This window comes from Vicia villosa, linkage group LG4 (assembly GCF_029867415.1).
Source record: "Vicia villosa cultivar HV-30 ecotype Madison, WI linkage group LG4, Vvil1.0, whole genome shotgun sequence".
Lineage (NCBI taxonomy): Eukaryota > Viridiplantae > Streptophyta > Magnoliopsida > Fabales > Fabaceae > Vicia > Vicia villosa.
Window position 1 is genome coordinate 188,022,680 of NC_081183.1, and position 23,233 is coordinate 188,045,912.

Consider the following 23,233-nt stretch of genomic DNA (forward strand, 5'->3'; position numbering starts at 1 on the left):
TTGAAATGCAAAGTGAACTTGATAAAATCCTTTGGAAGTAGTTAATTCCCTCCAAGAAATATCACAGGATTTTTCCGTGTAATATTAAGAGGATTCCACAAGTTTACAGTCTGGTTCTGATGTACCTCAGAGTACAAACATTTGTCCAAAAGAGAAGAGTCAATTTATACACCAAGGAATTATTCAAACATCTAACTAGTTCTCTTTACTTCACCACATCAAAAGTAGCTTGAAGATTGGATATCATGACTGGACACTCACCCTTTTCATCATATTCAGCAAAATCTCCACTTGACAAGTCAACATTCTCAAACTTTGTTCCCTCCAGCTACAAAATACAGCTTGCATTAAAAAGGAAAATTGGACAAACAAGTGAAAATTTAATAATGCAAAGAAAACGTCTGAAGCATGTGCGTCAAAATTGAAAATGGAAGGCAGGTGAATATGCCTAGAAATTAGAGACTGTATCAAAGACAAAACAAAGGATGGAGGAAGAATGATGCAAATTACATGCAAAAGAAGAAAGCAAGTGCTTAAAGATGGAAAATATAGGTTCCCTCACGTTGGGAAATCATTTAGTACAACTATAGCATGAAATTTGACAAGTGATTGAGCTAAAGTGGTTAATAAGTTGTTAAGATCAAATCGATCTGGAGCACATGAGTTAACAATGATTGACCATACTTTACATATCTCTTGGCCAAACTTTAGACTATTAAGGCTTCTTCCCTAGGAAGCGGGAGGGTTAATACTCAATAGTTAGCATGAAACTTGATTCAAGAGAGCATAAAGGGACTGCATATTTCACAAATTTCACAATAATTTAGACTTAATTGTGAAGAATGAAAATTACTTTGAACTTGCTCATCTTCTTGTTTGATTATTGGTTTAATTTCTCATATTTTAGAGTAGAAGACTTTGAATTTAATCACATCAAATTCTTCCAAGGTTTGGAGTTTTGCAGGTAAACTTTTCAGACAGAATTGATACCAATGAGAATACATATCTAGTTGTCAACATCTTACTGCAACAATTACGGAATAAAAGAAAATGAAACATACAACAAGAAAATAGAGTATATGAGCCATTTACCATATCCAGATTTTAATCAGCAACATGGAGCAATTAGAGGAGAATATCAAAGATATTAAGCCAAAAGTAATGAAAACATCAAACAAATAACAAAGAAACTCACCGACTCAACTTTCCATCCAGTGCCGAATACAAATTCTATGGGTTCATAGCCCCTGCAGTCAAATAACATCAGTGGGGAAAACTTCCCTGATTCAGCTGTTTCCTGGGTGAGTGGTTTTCCTCTGCCTGGGATCATAGTCACAGTGCTCTCCCTCCCACAAAACTTGCACTGTATACCAAAACAAAGGGTGTCAAGAAGCCATCAGCAGCAGATACATACAGGTTAAATATTACCATATCCACATATATTAAAATAGTACGTGTCATTTATAGTTAGTAATTAAACTATAGTTTAGTCAAAATAACTACAGTAAAATTCAGAATGAATAACACAATGGGATTAATCCCCAATATATAGTTAACTGAATAACGGCAAACGAGTTAACTTCCTAACAACTTTGGTAAACTCAATAACAACTTTGTACCTAACAAGTTATTTCGATTAAACTAGAGTTTAATTACTAACTCTAAAATTATGCAGCAATTAATTAACATTTCCAGAATGTGCCTCCTATGATATTGATGTAACACAAACAGTACAAGAGCAGACATAATAAAATTCTTCTCAGTCATAATGTTAAGTATAAAAAGTCAGACAACTAAAAACCTAAACTGAGTTATAGCAACTGTATGCAAATCATGAGTTGCATTTCCTGTGTTTCCGCAATAGACTCATTCTACCTAGTGGGATAAAAAAGTCATCGGATCTGGTGATGGGTCCATAAATATCAAGTATGCAAATAATATATTGGAAATTTGGGATAATGCTGCCTTTCCTTTTAACTACCATGCATATACAAGTTAGTTTAGTGGGGAGTTATCTGAATGCACATGTTTCTATATGATCCATGTTAGGGAAGATAATAAAATGTAAATACAGGTTTAATGTCTAAGATAACAGCCTGCTTTGGATTAGGTCTAACTTATGGGATCTTATCAACTAAAATAAGACCCTGTTTGGATTAACAGCTTAATTGAACACTTTTAGCATAAACGGTTATCATACGAGTGCTCATGTTTAAGCTATCTCTATAACAAAGTATAACAATGTCAAATTGTTTTTCTGAAAACCACAAGCTGTCTTCATAAGCTATCCTCAAAAGTTTATGAAAATAAACTTATAAACAACTAATGAACAATGGCATAAGTTGTCTTCATTACGTCTCTTAAACGGACACATATGTAACTATGATTGTGAAGGTTAACTACAACCACAGTATAAAGCCTTGCTAGTGTAATAGTTCAAAGGCCTACCATCTGTTCGATGAAATGCGTAGCTGAAGATTAAATTACCTTTTGAACAAGATGCGTAGTGCCCCTACCAGCAGGAAGAGGAACGGTGTCGTTCAACGACACGCAAGTTTCTTTTTGGCTCAATTCACCACATCTTCCACATTTCAACTATCATCATCATCACAAAGATAAAGAAATTAATATTAAAATAGAGAGGAAGAAAAAAGCATGTTGAAGAAAATGAAAAAGAGATTGTAGTACCTTGAAGAAATAGGGGAAATTGGGATCATCGCAGCCACCTTGAGGTTCAAGATTGGTCAAATTCTCGAGTTCAGCGCTGATCATCAGCATGTAGTTCACCATTTTTTTCAGTTTGCGTCAAACTCAATCGGTTTCTTTCTGGGTTTGGGTTGTTCCAAATTCTAACTGAATTCGATCGATGGTTCTAGAAGGAATATTGACAGAACTAAAAAAGATAGTATAGTGTTATAATAATAAAGAATATTATTATTATTATTTAGAAATTTCTATCTAATAGTCAAATTTAGAATAGTAATGATAAATTATTGGTGATGTATAATTTGTCAAAGATAGAATAATGATACTAATTATAATAGTAATTTCTCCACTAGTATAAATACACCTCTTTGGTAAATGTAAAAGACACACTAAGTTTTACTTTGAAAGATAGAAAAGTTTCATTCCACTTCCTCCATCATTTTCATAGTTGGCTTCATAAACTCAACTTAAGTTAGGTTCAATATCTAGTTATTCTTAACACGTTATCAGCACGATCGTTTCTATCAAAAGTGTTTACTACACTAGGTATATATTCTATACTTATCACTTTAATCTTTTTATTTTTTATTTTTTTATTTTGCCCCGGTTATAGAAAACTGGCAACCAGTCAAGTGATTTATAACTAGTGTGGCTATTTTTATTATAAACTTTGTATGGAGGTTTAAAACCCCATATACCATTACTAACATTTATATTTATATATTTACTAACTTTTATATTTAGTGGAGGTTTAAAAACCACCATATGTTGCTACTAACTTTTATATTTAGTGGAGGTTTAAAAACCCCATATCCAGTTACTAACTTTTATATTTAATGGAAGTCTGAGATTCCTAATGTAAACACTAACTTTTATATTTCAGTGGAGGTCATAATCCCATTTGCAGATATTAACTTATATATTCAATGGAAGTCTGAGACTTCATATGTAAATATTCTTTTAATATTCCGTGGAGGTCTAAAACCCCATACGCATGTACTAATTTTTATCATATGTGTTCATTTACCTTATATGTTATAGATTATATTTATCTCCAACACTTATAACAGTCATATTTTTTTTTACACACTTAATTTTTGGTTTAAATATTCTTTTAATCAACCTTTTTCTTTTTCCTTTTCACCAACGGTAATATAACGACCATTTTTACCTCTATAAATACTTCAACTCCTTTCATAATTTTTCACATCATTCTCAAAACATCTACCTACAATTTCTTTTTCAAATGGATGATTTTCTTATTTTGCTCATCACCCTCATTGTAATCATTTTTTTAATTTTCAGTCTTATTATGTGATCCGCTGTCGCACGCGGGTCAAAAACGAGTTAATTTGTAAAACTGTAGTAACGACGGTAACGGTAACTCGAGTATCGTCTCTCAAGGATTCCTATTCTTATTAACCAATGTAAAATCGAATTTGGGGGGGGGAGTTGGTTTGGTGGTCGAATTATAAAAAGTTCTTAAAAAAAAGTGATTCTGAAAATAAGCTGTTTTGAAAATAAGTGATTATGGGATAAGCCAATCTACCGATTCAGTTCTACCAATCATCGATTATTATAATTTTACTATCCTAAGCGGATTCCATTCCTGTTCGATTATAACATCAATCAACAAGCGCGACAACATTATCAGAATTATATTTCCCTTTTGCCGAATTAAGCATTCGGTTAAGCATACAGCGGATTAACGATTAAGCAACGATAAACCGCAAATAAATTGGAAAGCATAAATCAATCGAACCAAACAATCTACTCTACGAATAATCAGATTAAGCAAATGATAAACACAAAGTAGAATTGAAGGATTTGGAATTATAATGCAAAATTATATTAATCTCATAGTTTTGGAACCTGAATACGGAAGATTAACTCGAAAGGATTAGTTCGCCATGGATCAATTCGTACAAGCCTTGTTTTTTGTGAATGGGAGATGATTCTGAACAATCCCGCGGCTGCTACCCTAAGGGGAAAGATTACAACCCGTTTTACAACCCAACTGGGTCAAACATACGACCCAGACCCAAAACTAATTGACCCGAAACTTAACTAAAACTAGTGCTGCAACTTCAACGAATATTCTAGCCCTTCTACAATCCGATTCTGACTTCGACTCCAACATAAGAATTGTAGCTCTTTCTCTTAGCTTTCCGTCGATTATTAGAACGCCTCAATCGGACTCCTGGAACTCCAGATATGATCATTTCCGTGCAGACTGCTAAAGCTGAAAATTAAATACGAAAATCAAATAACAATAAAAATAAATTAAAATATAAAAACATTATAAAATACAAAAATAAGACAAGCAAACCATGGAAATGTATAAGTACAACCGTAGAGGAATGTGCATCAAAATGCACTGATCAAATTCCCCCACACTTGAACTTTTGCACTCCGAGCAAAATGAAAAAAACAAAATAAAGAAAACACAAATACATCAACAGTTACTCATCCTAGGCTACAAATCTTCTTCGGGTAAGTTTGCATCGACAGGTACTAATCTTACACACTAAGGACATCGTAAGAACACTAACCACATATATGCAGACATAAGCCTCCTAAATACACAAACGAATTCAAATCATATTATTATACCATAGCCTAACTTACTCATCCTTTTTGCTCTTTTTCATTCAGGCGCAATCACATTAAGCCCGTTATCTCCACACACTTATAGCAGGACAACCGGTTAGTGACTCTGATCCTTTTGCACGGGGTTCCGGTACTTGTGTGGCATAACCCTTTGCTTACTCAGATGTAGTTGCGGGGGATCGGACCGTAATCCTCCCTACCAAGTTCAACACCAGAAACCGCTGAACCAACTAACAAAGAGTTTTGAAAACTTTTTTTTTGTTGAAGATTACACAACCGTTGGGTTAAGTGACCGGGTGAAGATCACCAAACTTAGAAGGTGTATTACCTTTTTCTTTTCTCTTTTTTTTTCTTTTCTTTTCGGAACATTCACTTATATTCATCGGCTTCCTGCGTAAAGTGTGTGAGAGATGGTGCCGACTGCTGAAATAAACTACTCAAGAGCTGTCAAAGAATGAGAAATTAAGGCTAAAACATAATAAAAAATTCAAATCAATTTCCGTATGCAGGAGACTTACGGTGTTAGAACGATACCGATCTTGTGAATTTTTCCCAAGTCTCCGCAAACTCGACTCAAATCAGTCTGTAGCCCAAAACTTTCAAGAAGATGCATTTTTTTATTGAATTTAAACAAAATACTGACAAAAAAAAAAACACACGATTTCCTCCCCCACACTTAAACTAAGCATTGTCCTCAATGAAAGGACATTACTAATAAAGTAGAGAGAAGGAAAGAAGGACTCCCTGATCAAGTTGCAGTGTAGTCAGGTGCTTCTAAAGAAAGCTCCTCTATGCTGGCATTTTCAGGCACCAAACTTTCATGGAATAACTTCAGCCGCTGCCCGTTAACCTTAAAGACTTTGTCAGTACCTGCACTTTTTATTTCTACTGCACCATGAGGGAAAACATTAGTAACAACAAAGGGGCCAATCCATTTGGATCGAAGTTTCCCAGCCATAAGCTTAAGGCGGGAGTTAAACAGTAAAACCTGTTGGCCCACAGAAAATTCCTTCCTAGAAATCATTTTATCGTGGAAGTGCTTAGTTTTTTCTTTATAAATCCTAGAGCTCTCATAAGCCTCTAATCTAAGCTCTTCCAACTGTTGCAATTGGAGTTTTCTTTCAATACCTGCTTGTTGCATCTCCAAATTACAACTCTTCACCGCCCAAAAAGCACGGTGTTCTATCTCAACAGGAAGATGACACGCCTTACCAAAAATAAGTCGATAAGGAGACATCCCAATGGGTGTCTTGAAAGCTGTCCTTTGAGCCCAAAGTGCGTCTTCTAGACGACGGCTCCAGTCTTTCCTGTTTGGCTGCACCATTTTCTCTAAAACCTATTTGATCTCCCTGTTGGAGATCTCAGCTTGCGCATTAGTCTGTGGGTGATATGCAGTAGAGACTCAGTGCACAACTCCATACTTTCTGAGTAAGGCTTCCATGGTGCGGTTACAGAAATGAGTGCCTTGGTCACTTATGATAGCTCGCGGTATTCCAAACCTGCAAAAGATATTAGACCTGACAAACTCTGCAACAACTTTAGAATCATTAGTCCTAGTGGGGATAGCTTCCACCCACTTTGAAACATAATCAACAGCAAGCAAAATGTAAAGGAAACCAAATGATACAGGAAAGGGACCCATGAAATCAATTCCCCATACATCAAATACCTCACAGAAAAGCATAGGCTGCTGAGGCATTTCACTCTTGCGAGTGATGTTTGTACCTGCTATCTGGCACTCTTTACAAGTGCGGTAAGTCTCAAAAGCATCCTTAAAAATACTCGGCCAATAGAAACCTGAATCAAGAATTTTTCTTGCAGTTCTTTGAGGACCGAAATGTCCGCCGACTTGAGATGCATGAGAAAATTTCAAAATAGATTCAACCTCATTGTCGGGGACACATCTCCTGATTACCTGATCACTACCAAACTTCCATAGATATGGATCATCCCAAACATAATATTTGGCATCACTCTTGAGCTTGTGAACCTGTGATCTAGATGCACCTGTAGGAAAAACACCAGCAACAAGAAAATTAACAATGTCAGCAAACCAAGGTGTAATCCCATGCAAAAGAAACAACTGCTCATCAGGAAAGTCATCCTTAATAGGAAAAGGATCTTCATCTCTCTCTATCCTGCTCAAGTGGTCAGCCACTAAGTTCTCAGCTCCACTTTTGTCTTTAATCTCAACATTAAACTCTTGGAGCAGCAACATCCACCGAATCAATCTCGGTTTTGCATCCGGCTTCTTCAGCAAGTACTTTAAAGCTGCATGGTCAGTAAAAACAACAACCTTGGAACCTAGCAAATAAGATCTGAATTTGTCAAGAGCAAAAACAATAGCTAGCAGTTCTTTTTCAGTGGTGGTGTAATTAGACTGTGTAGAATCTAAAGTCCTAGAAGCATAGTAAATCACACATAAGCTCAAAAGGGAGGGTCCAGTCAGGGGGCTGAATGATGGGAGCGGAGGTCAATGCTTTCTTCAAGAAGTCAAACGCTTGTTTGCATTTGTCATTAAACTCGAAAGTGACGTCATTCTTCAACAAGTTCGACAGCGGAAGAGCTATCTTGCTGAAATCCTTGATGAAACGCCTGTAAAAACCTGCATGACCAAGAAAAGAACGAATCTCGCGAATGCAAGAAGGGTAAGGCAGTGTAGAAATCACATCAATCTTAGCAGGGTCAACAGAAATTCCTTTTTCAGAAATAATGTGACCAAGAATAATTCCCTGCTCAACCATAAAATGACACTTTTCATAATTCAACACAAGGTTAGTCTCGATGCATCTTTCTAAAATCAAGTTTAAACTGTTCAAGCATGCATCAAAAGAAGAACCATAAACAGTAAAGTCATCCATAAACACTTCCATGCAATTTTCAATAAAATCAGAGAAAATACTCATCATGCATCGTTGGAAAGTGCCAGGAGCATTGCAAAGGCCAAAAGGCATCTTCCTGTAAGCAAATGTACCGAATGGGCACGTGAAAGTGGTCTTTTCTTGATCTTCAGGTGCAATATGAATCTGAAAGTAACCTGAAAAACCATCAAGAAAACAATAATGTGATTTACCAGCTAGCCGTTCAAGCATCTGGTCAATGAACGACAAAGGAAAGTGATCCTTTCTAGTAGCCTGGTTCAGTCTCCTGTAATCAATATAAACTCTCCAGCTGTTCTGGACTCTAGTGGGAACAAGTTCATTCTTTTCATTTTTTACCACTGTGAGTCCAGATTTCTTAGGTACAACCTGCACTGGACTTACCCACTTACTGTCAGAGATAGGATAAATGATACCTGCTTGCAAGAGTTTGGTTACCTATTTCTTTACAACATCAAGAATCAAAGGATTAAGCCTCCTTTGGGGCTGCCTTACTGTTTTCGCTCCATCCTCAAGTAAAATCCTGTGCATGCACATCGAAGGACTAATACCTGGAAGGTCGGCTAATGTCCACCCGATTGCTTTCTTGTGCTTCTTCAATACCTGCAAAAGTCTGTCCTCTTGATTGAAATCAAGGTTAGAAGAGATAATAACAGGAAGTTTTTCATTATGCTCCAAGTAAGCATATTTCAGGTTCCCAGGGAGCTCTTTTAGCTCTAAGGACGGGGCTGAATGATGGATGGAAGGCTTGGGGCAGCCGGGATGTCAAGAGCATCGACGGTAAAAACAACCTCATCGGTAACAACTTCACCTGTAGGAAATGTATCAGGCTGCAAGGAAGCATCAATCTCAGCACAAAGGACACAAACATTAGTGTCAGTGCAGTCAGGACATGAATAATTATCATCAAAATCAGAGAGAGATGGAAAATCAAGTGCAAATAATTCAGAACAACTCTCATCAACTAATTCAGAAATCAACTCAATGTTAAAAACCGAATGCTCCTCCACGGGGTGTTTCATGGCATCGAAGATGTTAAATTTTGCAACGATATCACCAAATTCCATGGACATGGTTCCATCATCAACATCAACTTTTGTCTTCGCCGTTTTCATGAACGGTCTGCCTAAGATGATGGGAGCTCTGCTTGACTTAGTTTCTCCTTCCATGTCTAGAATGTAAAAATCTGCAGGAAAAATTAAATCGTTAACTTGAACGAGGACGTCTTCCACTATGCCGGCGGGACGTGCATTGCTCTTGTTCGCCAGTTGAACGATTAAACCTGTATGCTGCATGGGACCAAGGCAAAGGTTATTATAAATAGAAGTAGGCATAACATTAATGCCCGCTCCTAAATCAAGCAAACAATTATCAAATTTCTTATCCCCGATAGTACAAGGAATAGTAAAAGTTCCCGGGTCCTTGCACTTTTGTGGCAAGACCTGAGAGATGGCCGAAACACTTTGTTCGGGCTGAATGAAAGCAGAGATGCTTCTTCCCAAGTTGACTCTGTCACTTCCTTTCACTTTTCTCTTGTTTGTACAGAGATCCTTCAGAAACTTTGCATACCTTGGAACTTGCTTAATCACATCAAGAAGCGGAATGTTTACCGCTACTTTCCTAAACATATCCAGAATTTATTTTTCTTTGTCTCCCTCCTCAATTCTTTTATTTTTCAGAACTCTATGTGGGAAAGGAACTGGTGGCACATACTCCTTTTCTTTATTTTTTTCAGTTCCGACCACAACAGAAGAAGGAGAAGAAAGCTCAGCTGGAGAAGGTTCAGATGGAGAAAGTTCAGAAGTTACCTCAATGAATTTTTTATTCTTTTCAGGGGCTGTTTCTGTAACTTTTCCGGATCGCAAAGAAATAGCGCTCACATTAGCATTACCATTCGGATTGACAACAGTTTGTGCTGGAACTTGGTTCGAACCTTGAGCTTGCATATTATTTATTTGAGTAGCAAGTTGTCCCATCTGTGTGGTCAAGGTCTGAATGCTAGTGTCGGTTCTTTGTTGAAACTGAAGGTTGTTCACGGCCATTTGCTTAACAAGATCTTCCAAGGATGGTCCGGAAGTAGTAGCTGGAGGGGTGTGATGTGGCTGGGGTAATGGAACGGTGAGCTGTTGTTGGGAAGGCTGCTGATTTCCATATCGGAGGTTGGGATGATTCCTCCAATTGGGGTGATATTTGTTGGTAGACAAGTCAGGGGTGTTGTTGTACCTGTAACATCCCGATTTTTATTAATATTTTTATTTATATTAGTAATTATACTGTTTGGTGTTTTTAATAATTACTTATTTATTTAGTTATTATGTGATATAATAATTATTTAAGTATTTAATTATGTGAGTGTTTGTATTTGACTCAATTGAGTTATTAGAGAGATATAACTAAATGGGCCTAAGTGATAGAAACATAATGGATGGATTGGTGGGTCAAGCCCAATTGAGATAAGTGAGATAGTAAGAGAAGGTTAGGGTTTTAGAGGTTACTATTTTCATTTGGGGGAAAAAATAGGAAGAAGAGAAAAGAGGCAAAATGGAAGAGAACAATGGTGGAAGAGAAAAGCTAGAAGAAACCTCATTTTCGCAGCAAGTTTCAGCATTGAGTCGCCTTAGCAAAACGGATGTATCTCTCAATCCAACCGTTGGATCGTCGCGTGGTTTTGACACAACGTTCCTGACTCATAGAGGTAAGTTCTGACCGGAGCGATTTTGATTTTGAGGATTTTAAGTTCGTCTGATAAGCTGATTTCCGAACTGGTTTTTAGGTGTGTCTCCAAATTATGTTTGAAGGATTTATTTTGGAGAAAAGTTTAGAGCTATGGTGAAAGATTTCATATTTGCCAAGGTAAGGGTGGGGTTCTTTCATGCTAAAGGGTTGTATGATAGTATGTTATAGTGGGTTTAATTCTATACTTTGATATCCATGTTCTTCTATGTTGCAATTTTGGGTATTTGATGATTTGTTGGAATGTGATGATATAAATGTGATAAGTTGTGTGCAATTGATAATCTATGTGTATTAGATTGTTATGTTTGTTGTGAGTAAACCATTGATAGTGAAATAATGGGTTTTGTTATAGAATTGGAAAATAATGGAATAGAAATATAATAGTTGAATTGAAATTAATATAGTTTAATTATTAATTGGATAGTTAAATTATTAGTTGAATTGATTCCAATAAGTCTATGTGATTGGAATATACTTGAACTTGGACCAATTATTCGGTTTATCGGTAAATTACGGTATTTTGAGAAATTGTTTGTAATTGTGTTTTGGCTTGAATATGTATGTTGAGAAATATATATTGTCATGCCAATGATGTTGTTTTGATATTGATTCTTTATGGTTAGTTGGTTAGCATTAATTCTAATGACTAATTGCTTGATGTTGAAAATGTGTGTTCATGTATAATTGACAAAAATGAGAATTAACATGAGATAGTATGATTACTAGTGTTAATTGGATTGTGTGAATCGTAATTGATTAATTGGCCTCTCATATGTGAATGATGTGTGTGTGTTGTGAATGTTGTGTACAATTGGTGGATAATTCATAGAGTTGAATTGTTGTGATATGTGGAAAGTTAAGATGGTAGAGATGATCTTAATTGCATATATTTGTGAGATTGTACATACATTCATATCATAGTGTGCCTTGAAACATAGGTGGAATTGCTTTGAAACACAAGCGTGGCTTGGATTCTAGAGTGAATCGGAAAGCGGTAAACTATATGTTTACATTTGGTGGCTTTGGTCTTGTCCGGATCTGAAGCGTGGCTAGATTCTATATGAATCGGAAGCGGTGGAACTTTGGGTCCATATTGGGTACCACATGCATAGAGTCACATGTCTTGCATTGAGTTACATTGGAGTTATGTGATGTTTGAATATATGTAATTATGTGATTAGGTGATTGTTATGTGTGCATGAGATGTGATAATTAAATTTGGTGATGTTTGATACATGATTTTGGTGATATATGTAAATGAAACGTATATGATGAGAATGCAAATATATATATGTATTAATGATATATGTATATATGTGGAATATATGAACCATGTTTTGCCATTGTTGATAGTTGTATTAATTTACGTTGTGATTATGAAGTATATGTTATTATGTGCTTGAATGACATACTTGTAAACTTGAATACATTGTTATAGTTGATAGTTAACATTATTGTTGTGATGCAAATTGCTTATATTGAGAAGTGGTGAATTGTGTATGATTTTATCTTTGCTATATGTATTATCATACTTTCCTTTATAATGTTTGATATCTCACCCCTTCTGCTGATGTTTCCCCTACCATGGGAAATGGGCAGGTACTCAAGTATAGCTGTGGAAGTTTGTAGATTCACCGTGTCTGGTTGGTGTGTCGCTCTGATACGTAGCACTCGGGGGTTGTCTATATTGTTGTTTCTATGTTGTTCATGTTTTAGTTGTTGAGTTCCAAATTGGATAATGAGAAGTACTATGATGTTTGAAGTTGTTTCCGATTAAATAAGATGATTTGTTTATAAATTCGAATGTTATGATTCCGCTGCATATTAAAATGAAGTTGGTTTAACTAAGAGCTGTTATAGGTTGTTTTGTGCTTCTCTGAGATTAAAGTGCTATGTATCTGTTTATGAGTTGTTTATAGGAAGTAAATGTGATATCCCAAATGCATTGTTGATAGTTTTTAAAATACTCTGATTTCTTGCATGATATTTTTGGGTAGAATTTGGGGTGTTACAGTACTTGTTCTGGTTGTAAAGGTTGGCTGCATAAGCTTGAGGCAGCTCGGTAACAGTATCATCTTTCAGAAGAGGACAAGTATCAGTGGGGTGATCATGAGCTGTACAAATGCCACATACAGTTGCTGTTTGAGGTTTCGCTACTGCAAGTTGTTTAACTAAAGCGGTCAGCTCATCAAGTCTGGTTTCTAAAGCTCTGTTCGAGGAACCTTGAATTTGATGTACACCCTTGGTCTGGACAGAATTGGTTCGAGTGGTGAACTGCTGGGAATTTAAGGACATATTTTCAATGAGGGCTCTGGCAGCAGCTGTAGTTTTGTCAACAAGTGCTCCACCACTAGCAGCATCAAGAATGTTTCTATCCATAGGTAACAACCCCTCGTAAAAGTACTGAATGAGAAGTTGTTCGGTAATCTGATGTTGAGGACAGCTTGAAACTAACTTCTTGAACCTATCCCAGTACTCAGCCAATGACTCGTTATCTTGTCTAATACCACAAATCTCTTTTCGGATTGAAGCAGCTCTAGATGCAGGAAAATATCTGTAATACGGTGAACTGACTTTTTAATAATCGAAATGTCGCGGTAAGCAAGAGTCGCCACCGACTTTTATTTTATCCAAATATTAGAAAGGCTAAAAGAACAGAAAAAACCTTTTAAAGAAATTTTGAGTTCGGGGGGTAATTATGCAAAGGGAAGGTGTAAGGCACCCTTTGCATCCATGGTTTTCCATGGGCTCTTAATTGCTTTGCTCGTTTTGAAACCAAAAGTTTAGAAATGTATAGAAGAAGAAGAAACAAGGACTTTAGCTCGTAAATGAGCGTAGCCTTGAAAGTGCTTAGAAAATAGTAGAAAGATGTTTTTAAACCAGAGCATGCAATTAAGGGCAAATTACCTGGTTAGATGAAAAATGTTCTTTTTAGCCTTTCAGGGTGAAAAGGGTCTATCCATGCCATAAGAGGGCAGGAAGCCTTTCATTTGGAGGTTGAAGGGTCATCGAAGCATCCTTTGCCATAAGACTGTCCCATGCCATAGAAGGGCAGGTAGTCTAAGGCAAGGATCAGAATAAGCCATTTCGTAGGCAGCCAGAAGATACCTCAGCCTTTTTCCGTAGGCAACTTCCGAGGGTCGAGGTCATTTGTGTATCGAAGGCAGCATCATTTAGGGTCGTATGACCTTTTAATTATCTAGGCAACAGGCTGAGGTATCCCCGTATTCGAGGGACATGGCTTATTCTGCAAGAAACACAAGGCAACAGGCAACAAGGCAACAGGCAACAAGGCAACAGGGAGGTTACCCCAAAAGTGTGCGTGGGTGCAACAATCACGTGGTTAATCCAATCAAATTATCTTATAATTAGTTATTCTAATTCAATTAACAGGCTTGCACTCCCTAGAATTACTAACCACACAATGATATAACAATAATAATGGGGAAGGGAAATTGTAACCAGCGGAGGAGAGGGGAATTGAAACCAGCGGGATATAATTAAAAATTAAAACAGAAAATATTAGAGTTAAGGTTTAGGGTTACCAAACTCGTTACTTTGGCAATTGATAAACCCTGAAAAGGATAAAGACAAGACAGAAAACATATAGTGAGTGCATTATCAAATTCGAGGGCAAACCTCATTAACTACAAAAGAAAATAGGATAATAAATTAAAAAATAGAATAGGGAGAAGGTACTTAGCTTGGCATTTGCCTGACGGGGTTGAGGGCAAGGGTTTGCCAGAAGCATCGACTCTGACCATTAGGAATGAGCAAAGAAACAAATAAGGCGTGAGTGTACAGGCAGTTCATTGATATTTAATTTTATCCCTAATTTATTAAGGAAAAATAAAATGAAAAACGATCATTTGAAAATTAGATACGGGATAATACTTAGCTTTTGAATTTGATTTGATATGGTTGCTAAGGCGCCTTTAGGGTTGATCCTGAAAAAGGTAAGGCAGAAGGGATGAATGCAAAACAAACCCTAATATTTAAGATAATTTAGATATAATTTAAATTAAATTAAAATTAAATTACTTAGCTTCGAGGTTTGTTGAAGGCGCGCGCTCGGGAAGAATCATGTTACTAACCCTGATAATGCACAGAAAAGAAAATAAATCAGTGTAGGGCATGCTCTTCGTAAACCCTGATTATGACACAAAATTAAAATAAGAAAATACAAGCGATTTAATTAATTATTGGTCCCATGACCTAATTAATTAAATCGAGACAATTAAATCGAGTGTAAAAATAATTTTATGGAATTTTTGGAGTTTAAATAAAATAAATATGATTTTTTAAAGATTTTTAATAATTAAATCAATTTAGATAATACTTTTGTAAATAATATAAGTATTAGATCTTATATAATATAAATAAATAATCAACATAAATTTATTTATATAAAATTTATATAATCTATATATATAAAACTAGTTTTTATTTGAAGAAAACAAAAAAAAAAAGAAAAGAAGTAAATAAAAGAATTATGTAATTGAAAAATAGAAAAAAATTGGAAAATACTCATCTTGATCGTGTGTGGCACGCTGGTGGAGGTGCATGATACACCTGCGCGTTCAGGGACCTTGGATGAGACGAGGCACAGATCTGAGGGCTAACATGAGAGGGTGCACCCTATTCGCATGAGCAAGGACGCATTGGATCCGTCTGTATCCAAAAGGACAACGCGCGCCAAATCCTTTTGAAGGCCACCAATCACGCGCCGCCACCTAGTCATCTTCAACCTCCATCCGTTGCCAAAAGTCCTACTTTTCCCCACGGTTTTTTTCATCCGTCGCCATAGAACCTGCGTTTACGAATATGGCAAAAACAAAACAAAAATCTTTCGCGACCTAATGGACATGATCGTCCTGGTCTCCTGAATCTAATGGTACCTGTAATATGTCTTGATTTTTCTTAAAACAGAAAACCCTAATTAAGAGCTTCAATGCCCTACAATGGTGATTGGTTCATGTCGGCCCAGAAATTCAATTAAACATCCAGGATTGCTTATCAGATTACGCAGAACACAAATATGCAATTATAGTCTAATAATCATGCGTGTATGATTGCAATCGATGCAAAGTTAAAAGACTCTGAAATTGACTTACAGTGAGGTATTCTAAGTGCTTCAAGGTACGGGAATGATCGAGACAGCTTCAAGGAAGGTCGATGAATGCGTTTGACTGCTTAATTCTCCTTGAATTGGACTGTAACCCTTAATTCGAAGTTTCAATTTTCTCCCATTTTCTTGGCTCGGGTTTTAGGTTTTATGGCTGCAAAACTCCTCCTCCTTTGGTCTGCACTGCTTGCTTATATATGGGAGATCAGATTAGGTTAAGAATTTTAGATCAAATCTCTTTGAATCAATCAACTTGAAATTTGATTTCAATATGATTCTTAAATTTCTATTTTGGTCCAATTTTCCCATCAAATCTTCACTTAATTTATTTGCACGAAATTTGACTAATAATTGGGATCATATTGATGATTGAATTGATTAAGAATATAATTAAACCAAATCTTTTCAAATTTCTTTGATTTATTTGATTTAAATCATATTTTAATAAAAATCAATAGAAAGTCAAATAATCATTAAAATTTCGTGGCATTGGTTTTGGATTTTCTAGATGACTTGGGGAGCAAGATTGAATCAAAAGTTTTTGGGCCCATTTGCAAAATATTCAGATTCTTTCACATTTTTCCCTCCAAGATAGCTCAACTTTGACAAGGCCTATTTCCCTCAATTTTTGAGGTATGGAAGTGATCTAGTACTTTTTAGAATTCTTAGGGAGTCCTCTAACCAATGTCTTTGGTTCCATGTCAAAATCATTTTTCATTCTCATTTTATGACCTTTTGAAGAAAGTGTCTTTTTGTTGACTTTTGAAAAGGACCTATAATGTATGAAGCCATATCTCTTAAACCATTGACCTATGAGCTCTGATTCTTGGGCCATTGGATAGAGGGATGAATTCCCTTCAAAATGAGCTTTGGTGGGAATTTTTCTGATGAAGTATGAATATCTGGTGAATTTTCAAAGTTTGGTTGACTTTTTCAGTTCATGCCCAAAATAGTAACTTTTGACTTTTGACTTTTCTGATCTTTCCTTGCATCATCATGATCAACCCTTGATCAAATGATGATTTTAGGGTTATGAGAATGTTGTTGACCAAATATCTTGAGTTTTGACTGTATAATGACTGTTTTGCCCTTGGGAGTCGACTGTTGACCTAATCAGGATTTGAGGGACTAAATTTGCTCTGTTTGACTTGAAACTTTATATGGAGATACTTTGGGATGTTAGTGACCCTATGGAACCACCTTGAGCCAGCCATTGATTCAATGATTTTCCTCTGAATTATTCAAACCCTAGTTTAGAACTTCTGTGTGGGAGACTGTGTTTTGGAGCTTTGTCTTTTGATTTGGTGTTGTGTATGAAAAATAGCATGGGCAAATTTTGGGGTATGACAGCTGCCCCTGTTCAATTATCTTAAACCTGAAGATGTAGAGTGGTTTGCGCGCCAGTCGGTATCTGAAGGTGGAAGATGATTGAACATAAGAATACCAAGAAATTTGCCCTATTTGAAGTAGGGACTTTTGTCGGAGATGGGCTTGTGGATGCCATCTGGTAGTTGAATTTTGAGAAGATGTTGTTTGCGCGTTGACCGTGTCATTACCGTTCATGGTAGATGAATTAGATCCTTGGGAATTGATCGTGTCAGTATCGTTCGTGATACTTGAATTAGATCTTGGAAAGATGATCGTGTCTTCATCGTTCGTGATGATAGAATTAGATCTGAGGAGATAATCGTGTCTTCATCGTTCGTGATGATAGAATTAGATTCTCTTGTCGTGTCAGCACCGTTCGTAGTGACTGAATTAGACTGAGAAGGTCAGTGACCGTGTCTACACCGTTCGTGATGATAGAATTAGATCTCTGAGAGTTGACCGTGTCAGTACCGTTCGTAGTAACCGAATTAGATCTTTTGTCGTGTCAGTACTGTTCGTAGTAGCTGAATTAGACTTTGAAAGTGATCGTGTCTTTACCGTTCGTGGTAAATGAATTAGATCTTCGAGCGTTGATCGTGTCAGTACCATTCGTAGTAGCTGAATTAGATCTTGGAAAGTTGGAGATTTCGTTCATTTGTCGGTACCTGAAAAAGGTAAGATTAAATTTATGCAATGTCATGATGCATGGATTACATAATGAGTCTCTCAAAATAAATGAGAAGCTTCGTATGTTATGTATGGATTTTTATGAGGTAATGTATGCAAGGTATGAATGTGAATATGATTTATGAACTATGCTTTATGATGTAGTCTTGACTGGGAAAGTAAGTCTCTGTTTCGTTGTAGTTTTGATATCTGGTTTCGTCTTGAAGATGCTCAACTGGGGATTTATGATTTCTGCTTGGGGATGATCAGAATCTTGATGCACCCTGACTGAGGATGAGAGATATTAATAAACCATGTTTGGAGAAGAGCAAAGTGTTGGAGAGATGATAGTATTGAAGATGTAATCTCTGTTGGGGATCTATATCTCTTGTTGGACGAGAGTATTTGGGAGATGATTACTCTGTGGGGATGTGATTCTTGTGAACTCGGCTCTGTGGGGAGTCATGGGTGTCTTGAAAGTTGCCCCCAATATTATAGTAACTTACTACTTGATTCACGACACGCCACTGAATACTGATCAAGATGTTGAACTGGACTTGCATAGATTTGCCCTAGTTAGTAGGAACTTTGGAAAGATTCTCCTCGCGAGGACTTTATGAGATGTTCACTATGGGCGATATGCCCCCAGTAATCATAGGCTCGTGACAATGTCTCACGTTGATTGGGGAGTAGCTTTATATATACTTGGATGCATGCCCCTGATTGTTCGAGCATCCATGAGAGATTCTTCGATTCTTGACTTGATTGCCCCAGATTGATCGGGAAATAGTTTGAAACCCACTTGGGATGTACGCCTCTTAACTTTTTGGCATTTGAGAGATTCTGGACCGGATTGCCCCAGATTGATTGGGCAAAGCGTGTCGTGCCTCTTGTATATGTAGGAGACATTGCTTCTCGGAGTAATCTTGTCTGTCGGGATAGCTTTCAGTCATTAGTTGTACCCTGTGCAAGTTCTTTCTGATGCTAACATTTGAAATTATGTAGCAGAATATGTTTAATAATGAGTTCATGAGATGCAATGCATACGTTTGTCTTGAGTTTTTGAAAAATGTTAAAACAGGAGATGTAAAGGCGTGATATTTGTAAAAACATGATATTTGTAACGATGTGATGTTTGTAAAAACGTGATATCAACTCGGCATTTGTGGTAAACCTTAAGGGGTCAGGATACCTTTGTCGTGACAGTATGCTTTCGAACTAACCATGCTTCAGTTAGGACTTTCAAGGGTTGTAACGTGGCTTGGTTCACGGTTTAAGAAACAAAGGATAAAGGCTCAAAATTTGATTGTACCCACCCCTCTTCGTGATGATTTTCAGTCCTAAGCTCAGTTAATTCAACTTATGCATTCAGGTTCCAAGAGACTTTTGGATTTGCACCTTTGATAATGATGATGGTTCACAAGCAGAGAGAACTTTTGAGATGGCAGTCACTTCTTCCTTTTGGTAGTCATAACTTTGAGTTGTTCAAGAATTTATTGACTTCTTTTTTCATCTTTTTGATATCCCCGACTTTTGCCTGAACTGTCTCTTTTGAGCTTACAGTCAGCGGGACGCCTTGATTTTTGCCTAAGTCTTTTTTGACTTAGCAGGCTTTTCTTTGTATATATGTTTCTTTCATTTTTTTTTGAAAGATATTGACTGCCTTGCTTAATGATTGATGAACCATCATTGGCTTTTGATTGACATCTCCAACACTTCTTTGATGTGTACGGATGAACGCTTGTGATTGAAACCTTTGTTGAAAGGTGTACAGAGTGATTCTCTTAAAATAGAATGCACAGCCAAAATAACTGAGAACTACCCTGCCCCAGGTTAAAAATGCGGGTGTTTCGTACAAAAAGAAACTTCTACTCCTTAGGCTCAAAGGGGTTGACGAGGGATTATCATCCTTATATCTCCACTGTTTAGGAATTGAAACAATGCCTGTACATCGTCAACATAGTCTGTTCAAAAGCATACTGTATGAGGTTGCGGTATCGTTTTCGTCATCCTCCCTCAAAAGGCATACAGCTTTAGCAGGAGTTGAGTATCATAAAACATATGCAAAGTAAAGACACAATTTAGATGAGTGATAGCGAAATAATTTATTCAAGACAAACATATGCAATGCACTGATGATGACTATTAAAACAGATAATGTCTATCATAAGTCGAATGTTTAAACAAACAGAATAGAAATTGCAAACAAAAGTAAATCTAATGATCTAAAACGTTCATCCTTCTAGCCACCCATAGTATTAGCAATCTTGTTGTGATTAGGCATGGGAGCAGTGATCACATTAGGAGTTGCAGGATGGTCGAACTCAATTTCGCCAGCGTCGATCATATCTTGGATCTTGTTCTTCAACGGCCAACAATTCTCTGTGTCATGTCCAATACTATCAGAGTGATAAGCGCATCTTGCATTAGGATTATACTGATGAGATAAGGTGTTGGGCTTCAGAGGAGGATCCTTTAAAGTAATCAACCCTGCTTTAAGCAACTGTTGTAACGCTTCGGCCAAAGTTATGTTGATCTTTGTGAATTGCCTTTTAGATGCACCTTGTTTACGTTGGTTGCCCCTTTGTTGTGTCGGCACTTGATTGGAGGCTAGGACCGCCCCCACAGTATTAGATTCATTCCTCTCATTGTGCGCTTTCTTTGAGGTATTAGCATACGTAGCCACTTGAATTTTACCGCTTCGAATACCGCTTTCAACACGTTCCCCAGTCAGTATGAGGTCAGTGAATCCAGATGACGAACTTCCCAGCAAATGACTATAGAAGGGGCCAGTCAGTGTATTCATGAACATATCTACCATCTCTCTGTCGGCCAAGGAAGGTTTGACTCTTCCAGCTAGATCTCTCCATTTCTGAGCATACTCCTTGAAACTTTCCTTAGGTCCCATAGACATGCTTTGTAGTTGCATGCGAGTTGGTGCGAGATCGGAATTATATTGGTATTGCTTATAGAAGGCAACAACTAAATCCTCCCAGGTATGGATGTTGGTACTTTCCAGTTGATAGTACCATTCGAGTTGAGTTCCAGATAAGCTTTCCTGAAAGAAATGGATCCAGAGCCTCTTATCAGCAGTGTGAGGTTGAATCTTCCTTACATAAGACCTCAAGTGTAGTTTAGGACAAGAGACTCCATCATACTTAGCAAAGGCGGGAGTTTTGAATTTTGGAGGAATAACGACCCCAGGCACAAGTCCAAGCTCTTCAAAATCCAGCCCAGGTACCTTCTGAATTTCCACACTTCTCAGACGCTCTTCTAACATCTTGTATTTGTCATCGGGATGTTCGCCCTCATGGTAATAGTCCTCTTCTTCTTCAGAGAGTTCGGCAGAGTCGTGATTACTTTTTGCATCAGTTTTGATACTAGCATCATCATCTTGCTCATCCTCATCACTGTCTTCAGAGGGTTCAGCATCCCTGAGTTGCAAGATTGGTCTAAGCTTTTTCACCTGAGTCTTCTTACCCTTCTTTTTCTTCTTTTTAGTCAGCATGGCTTTCAGCTCTTCTTGCCCCTTGGACAAATTCAGAATCAAGGCTTGGAACTCAGTGTTTTGAGCTTGGAGATCCTTAACTGATTGTTCGAGATTCATGATGCTGAAATAAACAGCGAGGAAGGATGAGAAATCCATCATAGGAAACCTGTTATGCGATGTTATGAATGCAAATGAAATGTTTTCAAGGATCTTTAGGGAATATAGTTAGCACATTTAGAAAATGGTTTGGTCGCGTCTTTGTCTGAAGAAGTCTTTCTTTGAGAATCGAGCTCACCATATCGAGTGGGTCATCGCCTCTGATTCGAGATCCTTCTGAACTTGAAAGTATATGGCTAGAGGAAAGTAAATCCTCTTGCCCCTAGATAAGTATTGTGTCTTTGAATTGGAAGGTATGTGGCTAGAGGAAAATAAATCCTCTTGCCCCTTGATTAGGACATCAACCTTTGATAGAGGTACCTGAAATTGTGCGCCCTAAATCCCTAAGATCCTTGAAAGGGTTAGTTAAATCATGTTATGCTTATGATGTCATGATGTCATGATGTTATGCGAATGAAGTTTATTTGGCATAGTGTGAGATAGTAAGGACAAACAAGTCCTTTTAACAAAACCTGCAAGGAAATGAAGGTTAGTAGTGAACACAATAAGTCACACAAGTCACGCAAGTCACACAAGTTTTGGCTGAAGGCTTGCATGGAGTCTGATCAGGTGTCCTTCCCAAGGGTGTTTCTATGGATAAGGAGATTTCAGCAACAGGTTCTATAAGTTATCCAGAATTGTCAGCCCTTCTAAAGCACCGTCGGACATGATGCATTCGCACCATGCAATGATACTTTGAGAAAGAACCTATCTGAATTGTAGCATCGGGTAGCGACTAGTTCTTAACATTTGTCAAGAGTAGTCCCCCCACTACGTTCCTAAAGGCCAGGATGGGTTAAGGGTAACTAAAGGTCCTTGAGCTCCGGCGCACCCACAGACACATACATAGACCCCCCTCATTTGAGAAAGGTGTGCATATGCTATGGAGTCCTAACTCAAGCGTGAACTTCATATTGACTCATCTCCCACATATGTGAAAGAGGTCGCCATGACTATGCCACTCCTAATCTTAAGTGTTCTTGAATCCGGGAATAGGATTCGTCCTTTAATTTTCCCAAAACGTCCCTGAAAAATAAAGCAAGCAAAGCAGACAATAGAAAACAATTAAGTGAATCCTAAACTTTTAAGGTAACCCCTCTTTTAATCGAATTTTTCCCCAGCAGAGTCGCCAGTTCTGTAATACGGTGAACTGACTTTTTAATAATCGAAATGTCGCGGTAAGCAAGAGTCGCCACCGACTTTTATTTTATCCAAATATTAGAAAGGCTAAAAGAACAGAAAAAACCTTTTAAAGAAATTTTGAGTTCGGGGGGTAATTATGCAAAGGGAAGGTGTAAGGCACCCTTTGCATCCATGGTTTTCCATGGGCTCTTAATTGCTTTGCTCGTTTTGAAACCAAAAGTTTAGAAATGTATAGAAGAAGAAGAAACAAGGACTTTAGCTCGTAAATGAGCGTAGCCTTGAAAGTGCTTAGAAAATAGTAGAAAGATGTTTTTAAACCAGAGCATGCAATTAAGGGCAAATTACCTGGTTAGA

The 23,233-nt window shown here is 37.2% G+C and overlaps 1 protein-coding gene across 1 annotated transcript; it reads right to left on the reverse strand.

Moving 5' to 3' along the window:
• Positions 1–2,893, reverse strand: LOC131600569 (uncharacterized). The gene is made up of 4 exons (XM_058872714.1): positions 2,689–2,893; positions 2,488–2,595; positions 1,196–1,363; positions 1–328 (listed from the first exon to the last, which is right to left on the reverse strand). The coding sequence occupies exons 1-4, from the start codon at positions 2,788–2,790 to the stop codon at positions 206–208; spliced, it is 501 nt and encodes a 166-aa protein (XP_058728697.1). The 5' UTR covers positions 2,791–2,893; the 3' UTR covers positions 1–205.
• Between the last annotated feature and the right edge of the window lie 20,340 nt (positions 2,894–23,233).